This window comes from Petaurus breviceps, unplaced genomic scaffold (genome assembly GCF_028583685.1).
Source record: "Petaurus breviceps papuanus isolate PSGF00001 unplaced genomic scaffold, PetGlider_PUasm1.0 140, whole genome shotgun sequence".
Lineage (NCBI taxonomy): Eukaryota > Metazoa > Chordata > Mammalia > Diprotodontia > Petauridae > Petaurus > Petaurus breviceps.
Genome location: NW_027185698.1, coordinates 17,150,134 through 17,165,317, shown reverse-complemented (window position 1 = coordinate 17,165,317; position 15,184 = coordinate 17,150,134). Strand labels below are relative to the sequence as shown.

The following is a 15,184-nucleotide window of genomic DNA, read 5'->3' as shown; positions in this document are numbered from 1 at the left end:
CCTTCCCAATGCAATCAGGGGTGAAATAAAAGTATCCATCATCACCACTATTACTCAATATTGTTCTAGAAATGTTAGCTATAGTAATAAGAGAAGAAAAAGAAATTAGAATAGGCAATGAGGAAACAAAACTATCACTCTTTGCAGATGATATGATGGCATACTTAGAGAACCCTAGAAAATCAACTTGAAAAACTACTTGAAATAATGAACAACTTTAGCAAAGTTGCAGGATATAAGATAAACCCATATAAAACATCCACATTTCTTTATATGACCAACAAAGCCCAGCAGCATGAGATAGAAAGAGACATTCCATTTAAAATAACTGTAAACAATATAAAATACTTGGGAGTTTTCCTGCCAACTCAAACCTAGGAACTATATGAACACAATTTAAAAAATTAAGAAAAAGAAAAAAGACTTTTCATACAAATAAAATCAGATCTAAACAACTGGGAAAATATCAATTGCTCATGGGTAGGTTGAGCCAATATAATAAAAATGACAATTCTGCCTAAACTAATCTACTTATTCAAGTGCCATGCCAATCAAACTACCGAAACTTATCTGATAGAAAAAATAAAAACAAAATTCATCTGGAAGAACAAAAGGTCAAGAATAACAAGGGAACTACTAAAAAAAAAACCACAAAGGAAAGTGACCTAGAAATACCAGATCTCAAACTATATTACAAAGTAGCAATCACCAAAACTATCTGGTACTGGCTAAGAAATAGAGTGGTGGATCAATGTAATAGATTAAGTACACAAGGCAGAGTGGTCAATGACCATAGTAGCCAAGTGTTTGGAAAACCCAAAGATTCCAGCTTTTGGGATAAGAATTCACTATTTCACAAAAACTGCTGGAAAAACTGAAAAACAATAAGACACAAACTAGGTATAGACCAATATATCACACCATATACCAAGATAAGGTCAAACTGGGTACGTGATTTAGACATAAAGGGTGACACCATAAGCAAATTACAAGAGCAAGGAATAGTCTACCTGTCAGATCTATGGGGAAGGGAAGATTTCATGACCAAACAAGAGATAGAGAGCATGACAAAATGTAAAATAGGTAATTTTCATTATATTAAATTTAAAAAGGTTTTGTACAAACAAAATCAATTAGATTAGAAGGAAAAAGAAAGCTAGGAAACAATCTTTACAGCACGTGTCTCTGATAAAGGCCTCATTTCTAAAATATATAGAGAACTGAGTCAAATTTATAACAATACAAGCCATTTCCCAACTGATAAATGGTCAAGGGACATGAACAGGCAGTTTTCAGACAAAGAAATCAAAGCTATCTATACGCATATGAAGAAGTGCTCTAAATCACTTTTGATTAGAGAAATACAAATTAAAACAATTCTGAGTCAAATCTATAAGAACACAAGTCATTCCCCAAATGATAAATGGCCAAAGGATATGAACAGGCAATTTTTGGACAAAGAAATTAAAGCTATCTATAGGCATATGAAAAAAATACTCTAAATCACTATTGATCAGAGAAATGCAAATCAAAACAATTCTGAGGTACCACCTCACACTTTTAATATTGGCTAATATGACAAAAAAAGGAAAACAATAAATGCTGGAGAGCATATAGGAAAATTGGCACACTAATGCATGCTGGTAGAGTTGTGAGCTGATCCAACCATTCTGTAAAGCAATTTGGAAATATGCCCAAACGACAACCAAATGCTGCATACCCTTTGGTTCAGCAATACCGCTACTAGGTCTATATCCCAAAGAGATCATAAAAAAGGGGAAAGGACCTACACATGCAAAAATACTTATAGCAGCCCTTTTGTGGTGGCAAAATATTGGAAACTGAGGGGATGTCCCTCAGTTGGGAAATGGATGGACAAGCTGTGGTATATGAATGTATAATACTATTGTGCAATAAGAAATGATGAACAGGCAGATTTCAGAAAAACCATAAAAGACTTGTACTAACTGATGCAAACCGAAATACATAGAAACAGGAAAACATTGTACATAGTATTAGCAACATTATGTGATGATCAACTCAACTCTACTCAGCAACACAATGAACCAAGACAAGTGTGAAGGACTCATGAAGGAAAATGCTATCCACATCCGGATAAAGAATTGATGGACTCCTCATGCCTACCATTTTCTGAAGAGGAGAGGGGAAGGAAGGAGGGGAAAAAATGGAACTTAAAATCTTGTAAAAATGAATGCTAAAATTTGTCTTGACATGTAATTGGGGAAAAAATAAAATACTGTTTAAAAAAAAAACTTAATTAGGATAGCCTGATATGATCTGTTCTTGATGAAGCCATTCTGGCTTTTTGAAATGATTGCTTCCTTTTCTTTGTGTTGATCATGGGAGGAAAAGAATGTGAGGGAGAAAAAAAATAAAACTGTATTAATTTAAAAATTAAATTTAAAATAAATAAAAAGCATTCTTCTTGCCAGAGAAAAAGAAGGAAAATAAAATTTGTGTGGTTCTAAATTCTTCTCTTATTCATGATCATCATTCAATTCACCCTAAGCATTATTGTTATCCCTTCTTGTATCTTTGCTCAATGAAGCTAAAGAAAACACACCTAAAACAAAACCCTTTTTTTCTCTCCTTAGTATTCCTTACCAGTCTAAGCTCATTTCTAAGGTTTAGTACTTCTAACCTTATTCTTACAGGGCTATGCCACGTTTCTTTATTCATTCTCTATTAAACTTCCCTTGCTTTCACCTTCTGGATGTACAACTTTAAAATATGGACTGGTCAATGAATTAGATCCCTGTGCATCTATGCTAATTTGATTAGCCCCTTCTTCTTTTTCCTTCTGTTTCTTACTCCCATAGCTTCAGCTACCACCTCTAAGTAGAAGACTCCCAGACCTATAATTCCACTCCTAACTTCTCATTTGAGTTTCAGATTGTTTCTCCAAATGTCTATATGTCATTTTCCTAGATATCTCACCATAACCTCTAAAAATAACCTTGTGTTTTCCTTTGTTATTCCTTCTAGTTTCATAATTTGTGATACAACTCTCTAATGTTTAAGAACTGGAGATTATTTTTATTCTTTTCTCTTCTTCATCCCTCAAACCAAATCATTTACCAAGTTCTATCAAGTCTATCTCTAAAGTATCTCTTATATCTGTTCCTTTCTCTTTATTCTCACTAGGAAGGGAAAGAGAAGGAAGTAAATCATTTATATAGTAACTACTATGTGCCAGACACTGTGCTAAGCATTTTTACACTTATCTTATTTGATCCAGGATGACCTTGGCATAGACTGTCATTATCACAAGACAGATTTACTACAATATCTTCCTAAAAGATCCTCCCACCTACATTCTCTCCCCTTTCCAATCCATCTTCCACACAATCTGTATTATATGTGCAACTGGTCAGGTTATTTCTCTACTTTAAAATATTCAGTTTATCCCTGTAGTATACTACATAAAGTTCAAACTCTTTGGTCTGGCTTTTGAGAACTCCTTTAGTCCCATCTTCTGGTGCAGTAATGTTCCACTTGTCTAGACTTATCTTATTTCACATCCCTTTTTTCACTTTATCCTATCACCCCCACTAGATTATTCTCTTCCCTCTGAAGATGTTATGCCCTTTCCCACCTCTATGTCTTTGTTTCTCTATTCACTAAGCCTAGAAGATCCTCTTTTCCCCTGTTTAACTACTGAATTCCTCCCTGTCATTCAAAGTCCAACTCAAATGCCAGGACCCCTGAACAGCAATAACTTTCCCACTTACACTGCATATAACACTTTGGTTTGCAAATCTCTAATGCAAAAACAGAATCTAATAATATGTTGCTTACAACAAATATACTTGAGATAGTAAAATGCACAGAGACTTAAAATAAGGGGTTGAAGCAAAATCTATTATGCTTCTGCTAAAGTATAAAAAAAGGCAGAGGTAATAATCATGATATTAAAAAAGCAACATCAAAAGTAGACTTAAATAAGAGATAAAAGGGAAACTATATTTTGCTGAAAGGTAATATAGATAGTGAATTAATGTTAATACTAAAAATATATGTACTAAATGGTATAACATTTACTTAATGGAAGAGTTAAATGAGTAACAGGGAAAACTAGACAACAAAATTATAATAGTAGGGGACTTCAATTCATCTCTTTCAGGCCCAGATAAATTTAATCAAAAATATGCAAAAACAAGTGAAGAACCTGAATGAGATATTCAGAAAATTATATTCTAGGCAAGCTAGATATAATAGACCTCTAGATATTACTGAATGGGAATAGAAAGGAGTATGCTTATTTTTCATCTATTTATGGCACCTTTGCAAAAAAAAATAAATAAATAAATAACCAGGATGGCCAGGTGGCTCAGCAAGTAAAGAGCACCAGCTCCAGTGTCAGGATGACCTGGGATCAAATCCGGGCTTGGACACTTAGCACCACACCCAGAAATAACTGGCTGTGTAACCTTGAGCAAGTTACTTAACCCTGATTGCTTTAAAAAAAAATAAAAATAACCAAGATGATTCAAGATGGCAGCATGAGAGTCAGCATTTTTGCTCAGCTCACCTAGCATACCTCCTCCATAACAACCTGGAAAATACACCAGGAATTCCAATAAGGAAAGCCAAGAAAGCCCAGGGTAACTTAGGAAGATACAGAGTCCTTTGGGCTATGGGCTGAGGGTTTCCAGGAGTCCATTGTGGTGGCAGTGGTAAGGAGTATTCTAACACCCAGGGACAATAAGAGGTCTGAAATTGAACACAAGGGAAGGAAGCATCGAAGCAGAAAAAGATCCCAGGCAATCTCTGAACCAGTGAAAGGGAGCAAGAACAGGTTCTAGCTGGCAGCTCTGTAACCCATTACCCAGTTCCAGGTCACAGTGTTATGGCAGAGAGGAGCAGTGGAGAGTGAGTGGGGCCCAAATTGTGTACAAAGCAAGAAACAAGTTCCAGAAACCTTAGCTGTGTGACTCTGAGTCCAAGAGCAGAGGAGGGACTCAGTTTGAACCTTTAACCCTACACATAAACTGCAGTAGAACAATCATGCCAGGAGCCCAAGACCAAAGAGGAGCCAGCAGTTCAGTCTTTGTTTGATGTTGCTTTGTCTGAGACCATGATTGCTACCCATCACCTTTTTTACGTTAGCAGAAGCATGATAGATTTTGCTTCAGTCTCTTATTTTAACTTTCTGTGTCTTTTCTGTTTCAAGTATGAACCTGCAGAACCTCCCAGCAGGCTAAAAGTGAATGAGTCCAGCGAAAGTCTACTGAAACTCAACCATACACAGTCCAACAGACCTAAACCTGGGTCAGGAACTTGTAGAGCTCCGACCAAGTGGGTAGTAAACAGGTTTCTTCTCAGATCATGACACTTTGGAAGCACCAAATATTTACAGGCTCTAAGACTGAGCTGTGAACACAACATAAGGACCTAAAAAAGACAGAAGCTCAGGCTTGACTTCTCCTCCAGAACTGAGCAGAGCCCAAAATAAACAAATGCAGAAAAGAAGAAATATTAATGCATCTTTTTCTGTCCACAATAAAATTTAAAATTACATTAGATAAAGGACTTTTGAAACATAGGTTTAAAATCAATCAGAAGCTAAATAACCTAATCCTAAAGAATGGGTGGGTCAAAGAGAAAATCATAAAAACAATCAGTAATTTTGTTAAAGATAGTGACAATAATGAGACAATATACTGAGTTCATGGAATGCAAAGCAATACATAGGAAAAATTATTTTTCTCAAAAATCTTACATCAATAAAGGAAAGAAACAATAGATCAATGAATAAACATGCAACTAAAAAAAACAAACAAGAAAAACAACAAATTAACATTCCCCCAATTAAACACCAAAATAGAAATCCCAAAACTATCCATTCTAGCAGAGATTCTCTGGGCTAAATTCAGGGACTTGAGGAATCTTAAGAACTTCCATCCTACAGCCCTGATTCATGATCCATTCAGATGCCCCTGTACTATCCAACTTAGGAGCAAAATTAACTAGAGGCAAAAGTGTGAAGTTGGTAACTTTCTCTGATGCATCTCAATGTTGCTGGTCCCTACAAATCTCATTAGGTTGTGCTTCGTGACCTAGAGCACTCACACTACCCTTTACATTTAGGGATCGCCACTGGCCATATTCTAGACTTCAATGAAATATACTTGCCAATTTCATTTACTAAGCAAAGGCTAGAAAGGTAATCTGTGACTAGATTACAGAGGGTCTTCAATACTATACTAGTGAGTTTCTGCTTTATCCCATCTGGAATGGGAATCTACTGAGAATTTTTTAGCAGAGTGGGGGGACACATGAAAGGTGATATTCTGGGAAGATGAATGTGATGGTGCATAGAATAGACTGGAGGGGTGAGAGAATGGCATAGAAACAAGACATAAGGTTATTATAATTATGCATGATGTAATAAGGGCATGAATTAGGGTGGTAGAAGTAGAAGAAAGAATGGAGTCAAGAGACTGGAAAAAGAAGAAATAACCACACACTTGAACACTAAGGCAATGAGGCATGGCAGAAAGAGTGCTAGATTTGAAATCAGAGAAAGTTCTGTTTTGCCACTCACTACTTGAGACCTTGAGTGAAACACTTAATACCTCTGGATCTCAGTTTCTGCATCTAGAAAATGAGGGGGTTAGACTAGGTAACTTCTCAGGTTCTCTCCAGTTTTTTGTTTTTGTTTTTGTTTGTTTTGCTTTTTTGGAGGAGGGAAGGCAGGGCAATTGGGGTTAAGTGACTTGCCCAAGGTCAAACAGCTAGTTTTGTGTTAAGTGTCTAAGACCGGATTTGAACTCAGGTCCTCCTGACTACAGGGCTGGTGCTCTACTCTACTCACCTTGCCACCTAGCTGCCCAAGGTTCTCTCTGGCTTAAAATCTATGATCCTAATAACCCCTTGGGAATCAGATCTTACCTGCCACCAGCCCTGTTGGGGATAGTCTAACAACATAGCAATGCGGGCCTCATGGTTTCCTCTGATCCCCTACAGAGTACCTAAAGCTCCATTATGATACTCATGGATGTCTGAAAGAGACTGGGGAGGGGCAAATGGAGTGGTAATTGTCATTCAGATACTAGCCAAATTCACTAACCTATTTTTGCCCTATTACTCCTTTTTCCAATTTTTATCCAATGTATTTATTCAATGTGAAAGTCACTAAATTAATTTTTTACATGAGTAGAAATTGTCAATTTTAGAAGCACATATGCGAATCTCCCTGTACAGGAGGGAACATGAATCCGATTAGTTAAAAATAGCATTTGTACTCATTCCCCCCACATGCTAATTTTAATAAACTTACTCTGGAATTAGCCTGCCACTATGAAGATAGCTGAACATCAAAAATATTCCTAATAAGAAGTGAACATGCCTTTTAACAAGAGTTTCAAAGACATTCAGGGAACTTTTTTCACTTTTTATAAAATAACAAAATATTTTATCTAAAATATTTATCATCATCCTCTTCCCCACTTCCCCATTCTCCAACTCAGCCCCATATCTGAGTTTCTCCTCTCTCTGTCAATGACACCTCCATCCTCCATCCTGAAACCTTGGAATCATCTCTGACTCATTCCTTCCCATTTTCCATATCTAGTTATTCACTAAAGATGATCAATTTTTTCCTTCCCTCTTTATACAGGCTGATGCCTCCCTAATCTAAGTCCTCATTGTCTCATACCTGGATAACTACAACTGCCTCCTGGCTGCTCTCTCTGACTCCTCTTTATTCTCTAAATCATCCAGCCAAACTAACCTTTCTAAAACTGCTTTCATCTTTTTGTTCAAAAACTTTCAGTGGCTCCCAATATCATAGAATTGTAGATTTAGAGCTGGGTGACATAGACTTTAGCAGTGATCTTATCCAACACCTTATTTTTACAATTCAGGAAACTGAGGCCCCATGCTGTGTGTTGTTTCCTTTCCTATTTTACTATCAGCCATATACTTCCTTCCCATTCTTTCACAACTTCTTCCATGAAGTTTTCCCTGACTACTTTCTATTCTCTAATCACCAGTAGCACTGTCTGTACCACAGTTTAACCTTTAATTACATACCATCTTATTTTGTTTGATGCTGTTACATGTATTTTTATCTTGTTTTCTCAGCTACAATGCAGCTCCTTAAAGGGTAAGGACAAAGTTTTATCAATTTTCAAAAAGGAAAGACAGTAGAATTTTCAAACTACAAGCCATGGACCTGGACATTAACTCCTGACAAAATTTCTCAGAATCAGACAGATGGTAGAGTGAGTAGGACACTGGTATCAAATTCTGAAAGATCTGAGTTCGGAATCTGCCTCCGACACTTACTAGTTATGTGACCCTGTACAAGTCACTTAACCTCTCTCAGCCTCAGTTTCCTCATTTGTAAAATGAGAGATAATAAAGCAACTACTCCCAGTTTTTTTGCAGTACTGAATAAGATACTAAATATAAAAGCTCTTTATGAACTTTAAAAGCGTTATCTAAAATGCTAGCTTTTGTTAGATTTGTGAGCCCTCAGAAAGGGAAACTGCAATCACCAAGAGCCAGTATGGCATTATTATTATTATTATACTATTTTATTACATTATTATTATATTAATTATATTATTATACTATATTATATATTATTATACTATTATACTCATATAGTACCTAACATATGCCAAGAAGTGTGTTAGGAGCTTTACAAATATTATCTCATGTGATTTATACTGAACCACCCTGAAATGTAGGGGTTATTATCCCCATTTTACAGATGAAAAAACTGAGGTAAACAGAGGTTATATGACAAGTTCAAGGTCACACAGCTAGTAAATGCCCGAGGTCAAATTCAAACTCAATTCTTCCTAACTCTAAGCCTAACATTCTACCCACGGCACCACCCAGCTGCATAAAAACCTGATTATTCACAGAGTAACTAGTCAGGCACACATGAGGAATACTACAGATATTATACACTTTAATTTCAGAAGAGCACTTGACAAGAGTGTCATGTTGTCTTTGAGAATGAGATGGAGAAATGTGGGACAAATGATAATGCAGATAATACAAATGGTAATAAATGGACTGGGTAAATGACCTGACCCAAAGATGACTGACAAGTCATTCATGAGCTGTTGTTAGCTTTGGAAGGAAGTCTCTAGTGGACAGAGTGCCCTAGAAATGCTTCCTTGGCCCTGTGCTGTTCACCATTTTTATCGATCATGAGAATGAAGGCATAAATAGCATGCTTGGCAAATTTCAAAATCACAGCATCTGAGAACTGGAAGGGCCCTCAGTAGCTGACTAGTCCAGGCCATGCATGAAAGGCACCCCATTCACAGGTGACATGAAGCAGGAAGGCAGGGAAGATAATTAGGAGGATCCAAAGAAATCACAACAGGCTGAACTAATGGGCCAAATCTGAAAAAATGAAATTTAATACAAATAAGTGTGAAGCCCTAGACTTGCCCCAGAGGGAGGGGAGGGGGGGACTGAGGGGAATAAGTAGCAGAACCAGAATAAGAAATTCCATTAAAAAAAAACAGGGGGCAGCTAGGTGATACAGTGAATACAGCACCGGCCCTGGAGTCAGGAGGACCTGAGTTCAAATGCAGCTCAGACATTTAACACAAAAACTAGCTGTGTGACCTTGGGCAAGTCACTTTATCCCAACTGTCCTCCAAAAAGCAAAAAACAAACAAAAAAAAATAAAACACAACCTGTGTAAGAATAGCATGGGAGAAAGAAGAATAGATGGACAGTCCCTTCTATGGAAACAATATTAGAGTTTAAATGGATTATAAATTCAATATGAGTTGGCAGCAAAATACTAATAACAACAAAATATCTTGGGTCACACTGAGGCATAGTATCCACAAAGAAAGAGGTCAGAGTCCAGCTCCTCTGTCCTCATCAGACCAGACTTGGAGGACTGTCTTCAGTTCTGACCCTACATTTTAGAAAATCCTTAGCATCCTGAAGGGTGTTCAGAAGAAGGAGACCAGAAAACAAAATCATAGAAAAGAAAAGCCTGGAACAGAAAGAGCCATTAGTTGTTGGCTATGTTTATCCTAGAGAAAAGATAACTTAGATGGGGCACTATGGCTGTCTTGAAACATCTGAATTGTTGTCATACGGAAGAGATGAGATTGGTTCTGTTGGGTTCCACAGAGCAGAACTAGGAGCAGAGAGGGGGAAATGGTCAGCTCAGTGCTGTGAGATCTGAAGAACAAGGGCTGTTTCAGGGTTCGGGCCATTGCTATTGTTGTGGTTGGCATTTCTTTGTATCTTCAGCGCTTAGCACAGAGTCTGGCAGATAGATGGTAGGCACTTAGGTGTTGGATGCCTCACTGACTCAATATAAGAGAAAATGTCTTTGGCCATCAGAGCTGCCCCCCAAGTGTTCTGAAAATGAATGAGTCCTCTTGTTACTGAAAGTCATAAGCCAGAGGAGCATTTGTCAGAGATGCTGCAGGGGAGTTCCTGTTCAGATATCTGTTAGACTAGAGAACACCTGATATCCCTTCCAGATCTGAAATTCCATGATTCTATACATGTCTCTTTATACTACCTAATGAAGTTAACACAGTGTTGGGCACACAGATCCTCAGCAAATACCTAAGCAAATACCTCAGCAAATACCAAATACTTATGGCATCACAATTTAATTTGTCAAAATGCCAAAAAATACTTTTGAACAAAGTATCATTTGGACTAGATTATTCCTATAATATTATATATGTTATATTACAATAATATTATGTTATAATACTATAATATTTCAACTAAATTATATTTCTATAACATAGGAAAACATAATATAGGAAGGTATTAAGAAAAATACAGTTTTAAAATTTGGGGCCTTATAATTCATACTTTGTATGTACATCAAAAGTTTTTTGATTTGGTGAATCATTTCAAGATTTGATCAGGATTTTGGAAGTTCAGCTTCAGCAGCAATGAAAATAACATTTTCCTGGCATTGGACATTTAATTTCTAAGACAGAAAACTAGACGTGCCTCTTTCATGGAGATGGCTTTGTTTACCTGGGGGCCTAAAACAGAGTGGTAATTTCAGCTTGTTACAGTAAAAATATGAAAATAAAAATGATCTCTAAAGGGTCATCTTAAATGAGAATAACTACCTGTGGGTAAACAGGAAAACAAACTGATTAAAAGGCTGTAGGCAGGGAAATAGATGGAGTTGGGTCCCAGGTAGCGTTATTCTCTTTCTCCTTGAATTTAATGCTTGGAGACCTTTATAGGAACAGATATTTTACAGAAGTATAAATATATAAGGGTAAGGGAACAAAGTTTGGAGAGAGACCCTCCTATTCCCCTAGCCCAGTTTCAAGGACCACTGGAAAACCCCATCCACACTTCTGGGTTGGTACTACATTCAATTATATTCAATTTAGCACTTCAATATATACTGCCTTATGTTGTTTGCTGGTAGCTTCTCATGTAAAGTCAGTGTCCCCAGTCTGATTGCAAGTTCCCTGAGGGCAGGAAGTAAGTCGATATACACATTTGTATCCCTCACTTATATTAATCCTGGTCCAGAAATAGGTACCCTGGGATGATGAATCGAATCACGTTAGCTTCACAATTAGCTTCTCCAAGGCAAGGGAAAGGGGAAATATAGAAATACAAAGCTAGTTCTGCAGACTAGTATTGAAAATATAAAACTGCTATTTCAGAAATGAACATTGTGCTCTAGGATACCTCAGCCTTCTTGATTGAGGCTTATTGTGTTAAGATTCTCCACCCACTAACCCCTTCCCCCAAAGAAGGGACAAAGAGAAGGAGGAAGAAAAGGAGAGAGGACTAGAGAGAGGGAGGGAAAAGACAGGGAGGGAGATGGGGAGAGGGAGGGAGGGGGGAAGAGAGAGACAGAGAGATAGGGACCGGAATGAGGCTCTAAGGTGAAAATGATGGAAGCATTGAGAGGAATTTAACCACTCCCTCCCAGAGTCAGTGACAGAGAAGAAAGCCAGGCATAGGCTGGCATGCACCCTAGATATGGAAAAAGCATTTTGAAAGATTAAGGAAGGTTAGATGCAACTAAAATCCTACAACAAAGTTAGCCCAGGAGGGATGAAAAGCTTTCAAGAATGAAATGCTAAAGACACAAATGGAAACAATTCCCATGAGGACAGAAAACAGGAATTGTCTGATGAGACCAATGTGGATGCACAAGGAGTTCCCTGCAGAGCTGAACTCACAGGTTGAGTCAACCTTAGTATGAGTCAGCAAAAGGACATGACAGCCAAAAAACTTTAATCTTCCTCACCTTGGGCTACATTAAAAAAAAAAAAAAAAAGATTTCCCAGATAATCCTTTGATGCTTTGCCCTGACCAGACTACAGCTGGAGGACTTTCTCCTGTTGTGGGTGTCACAGTGCAAGAGCATTGGTGAGCTGGAAAAGCATCCAAGGGGGGCCACCAGGAAGGACACTGAAGGGTCTGAGATACATGGCACAAGTAAGGAATTGCTGAAAGAATTTTAGACTGGAGAAGAGAGTGAGGGGGAGGATGTGATACTTGTCCTCAAGGATCTGAAGTGCTACCATGTAGAAGCAGGATTATATTTGATCCCAATGGGCAAAACCAGGAGCAGTGGATGTAAATTGCAAAGAGGAAAATTTAGACTTCACATCAGAAAAAAAAAAATTCCTAACAATTAGAGCTATTGCAAGGTGGAACAGACCACCCCAGCATGGAGTCATTTGCCCCTCTCTGGCACTCCTCAAGCAGGGCCTGGACCAGTGCTTGTTGGATTCCATTCTCCCTGAGGCCCTTTCCAGTTCTTTGAGTCTATGAGTCTGTGATCTGTCCTCTTCTCCCTCCTCAAACAGCCCCCACTTTTCAGGTTTTGATCACCTATCACCTGCGCAACTGAAATGGCTTCTTACTTGGTCTCCCTGCATCATCTTTCTCTGCTCCAATCCTTCCTCCAAACAGCTGCCAAAGTAACTATCTTTAAGCCCAGGGATCACACATCTTTTCCCCTACTCAACAAATTCCAGGGGCTCCCTATCGTCCCTCAGATAAGCACCTCTCTTTGGTCATTCAAATTCTTCACAACTTGGTCCCAACCCACTTTTCCAGCTTCATTATCGTTTACTCCCAAGCAAACTGGATTTCTTGCTCTTTCTCCCACATAACACTTCGTCTCCTATTTCTATATGTTTGCACTTGGTCATCCTCCATAGCTGGAATACATTAGTTCTTCACATCCTCCTAGAGAATCCCTTACTTTCTTCAAGCTCCACCTCCTACACATGAAGCCTTTCCTGATCCCCCTAATGGTAGTGTCCTTCCTCTCTAAATTAACTGTATTTATTTTGTACATACTTAAATATGTACATCTCCCCCAACACAACATAAACTATTCAAGAACATGGGCCACCAAGCACCGTCTCACAAGTACCAGATGCTTAATAAATGTTCGTTGAGTAATGGAGAAGGCTGAAAGTCTTTGCTAACCATCACTTGAATGGCAAGCTAATGCTCATAATGGGAATGTAGGGCAAGAAGGGAAGGCAGGAAATTGTAAGCTTCTTGAGGGCAGGGTTATGTTTTGGTTTTGTAGTGTCTTCCACATAATAGACCTTTAATCAATGATTGCTGAACTGAATTGTTGAAGGGAAACTTTCAGGAAGGATGTTGTTCAATTGTTTTTTCAGTCATGTCTGACTGTGACCCCAACACTATCAGATCACATCCACAATCCAGTGATGTCATGAAGAAAATGGGTGACTGTTCCTTTCAAATACTGACATATACCTTGATTCCTGTCCCTGTTTTATTCCTTCAACAGATATTTATTAAGACTCTACTTATATGAGAGTCTCAATTCCACAGAAATGTCCCAGGCTCAGTGTTGTCACAAGTATTACTAACAGGCCCAGGTGGAAGGCGGAGGAACAAGGTAACAGTTCTTCCCAAAGGAAATGGCTTTATGTTTCAGCAACCTGCCTCTGGGCTCTAGGCTTCTCAACAGCTGGAAGAAGAGAAGCCCTTTAAAAACTCCCTTTCACTCTTTCTCTGTGCGGTCCCAAAGCCAGGACCAGATTCTCACTAGAGAAAATTCTACCTTTCCCTAAATGGGAAAGCCCACTCCACCCCTTCATCTGCCCCCCACGCCCCGACTGATACCAGATGGCCAGAGAAGAGTGACGTCCAGTTAGAATAGAAAGTGCTGGGAGAAAAAAGCGTTGCCTCGGGGGGGAAGAGAAAGGATGCGGTGGGGAAGAAAGGGAGGTCAGGGAAACACCTGGCTGGCTCCACCGTCCACTCGGAGCAGTCATCCGGCCAGCTGCGCGCCTGGGGGAAGGGGGAGGGGGCGGGGGGAGCCAACCACAGCTGGCGCGTTCCTTGTTGCAGCTCCCCCCCACCCCGCTCCCACCCCGCAGAATTGGAGGCGGCCTGGGGCCCAGGCCCCTTCCCCAGTCCCGGCTGCACATACAGCCAGCCTGGGCCCCGGGCCCGGGCGCAGCGCCTAGCACGTCCTCGGCTGCCTCACCTCGCTCACCAGCCCCTGCCAGTCGCTCTCGGTCCGATTGAAATTCATGGCCTCATCCATGCGTGAAGCAGCTTCATCAATAACCTCCTCCCCCGCCCTGGCTCCCTTCCTCCCACCCCCAGCCCCAAGCGGCCTCGGCGGGCACCGAGAGGGGCGCGGGAGGGGCGGGCGCCCGCAGACCCACGCCAGGACTGGCCCCACGCCCCGCGCCGCTGCCGCCTCCAGCTGCCACTGCCCGCACTGTTTACCCAACGTCAGCCTTAGCGTGAGGAACGGGAGGAGGAGCTCGAACCGGAGCCCGAGCCGGAGCCCAGCCGGAGCTGCTGCTCCCCTCCGGGCACAGGCACCTGCCACCCTCCTGCCTGACCCGCCGGGGCTCCAGCAGCAAGAGGCCCCGCGCCTTTGAGACCCACTGACTGCAGAGGTGGCTGCCATTCACACTGGGTCTAGGGAGGGAGTCGTACTCCCTTCCCCTACCTTCCTCCACCCCCCCACCCCCCCGCAACCCCCAAGTCCCTACGTGCAGCCACCCTGGGGTGGACGGCAGATGGCTCGCCCTAGCCAGGGGCAGAAGCGAGGGCCTTCAAGTCCTACCGAAATGGCAAAGACAATGCGTTCTTATTTGGGGTTTTTATTATTAACAATCACACCAATAACATAATATGTCTATGGACCCACATGGATTCA

General features: G+C 40.1%; 1 protein-coding gene across 3 annotated transcripts in view; it reads right to left on the bottom strand.

The window, feature by feature from the left end:
* Nucleotides 1-14,683, bottom strand: part of CCDC149 (coiled-coil domain containing 149) — a 156,266-nt gene extending 141,583 nt beyond the window's left edge. For all 3 annotated transcript variants that reach the window (XM_069069060.1, XM_069069070.1, XM_069069073.1), the window contains exon 1: nucleotides 14,498-14,683. In XM_069069060.1, the coding sequence (XP_068925161.1) occupies nucleotides 14,498-14,557 (60 nt within the window). In that variant the 5' untranslated portion in view covers nucleotides 14,558-14,683. The remainder of the gene's footprint in view (nucleotides 1-14,497) is intronic.
* Nucleotides 14,684-15,184: the final 501 nt, after the last annotated feature.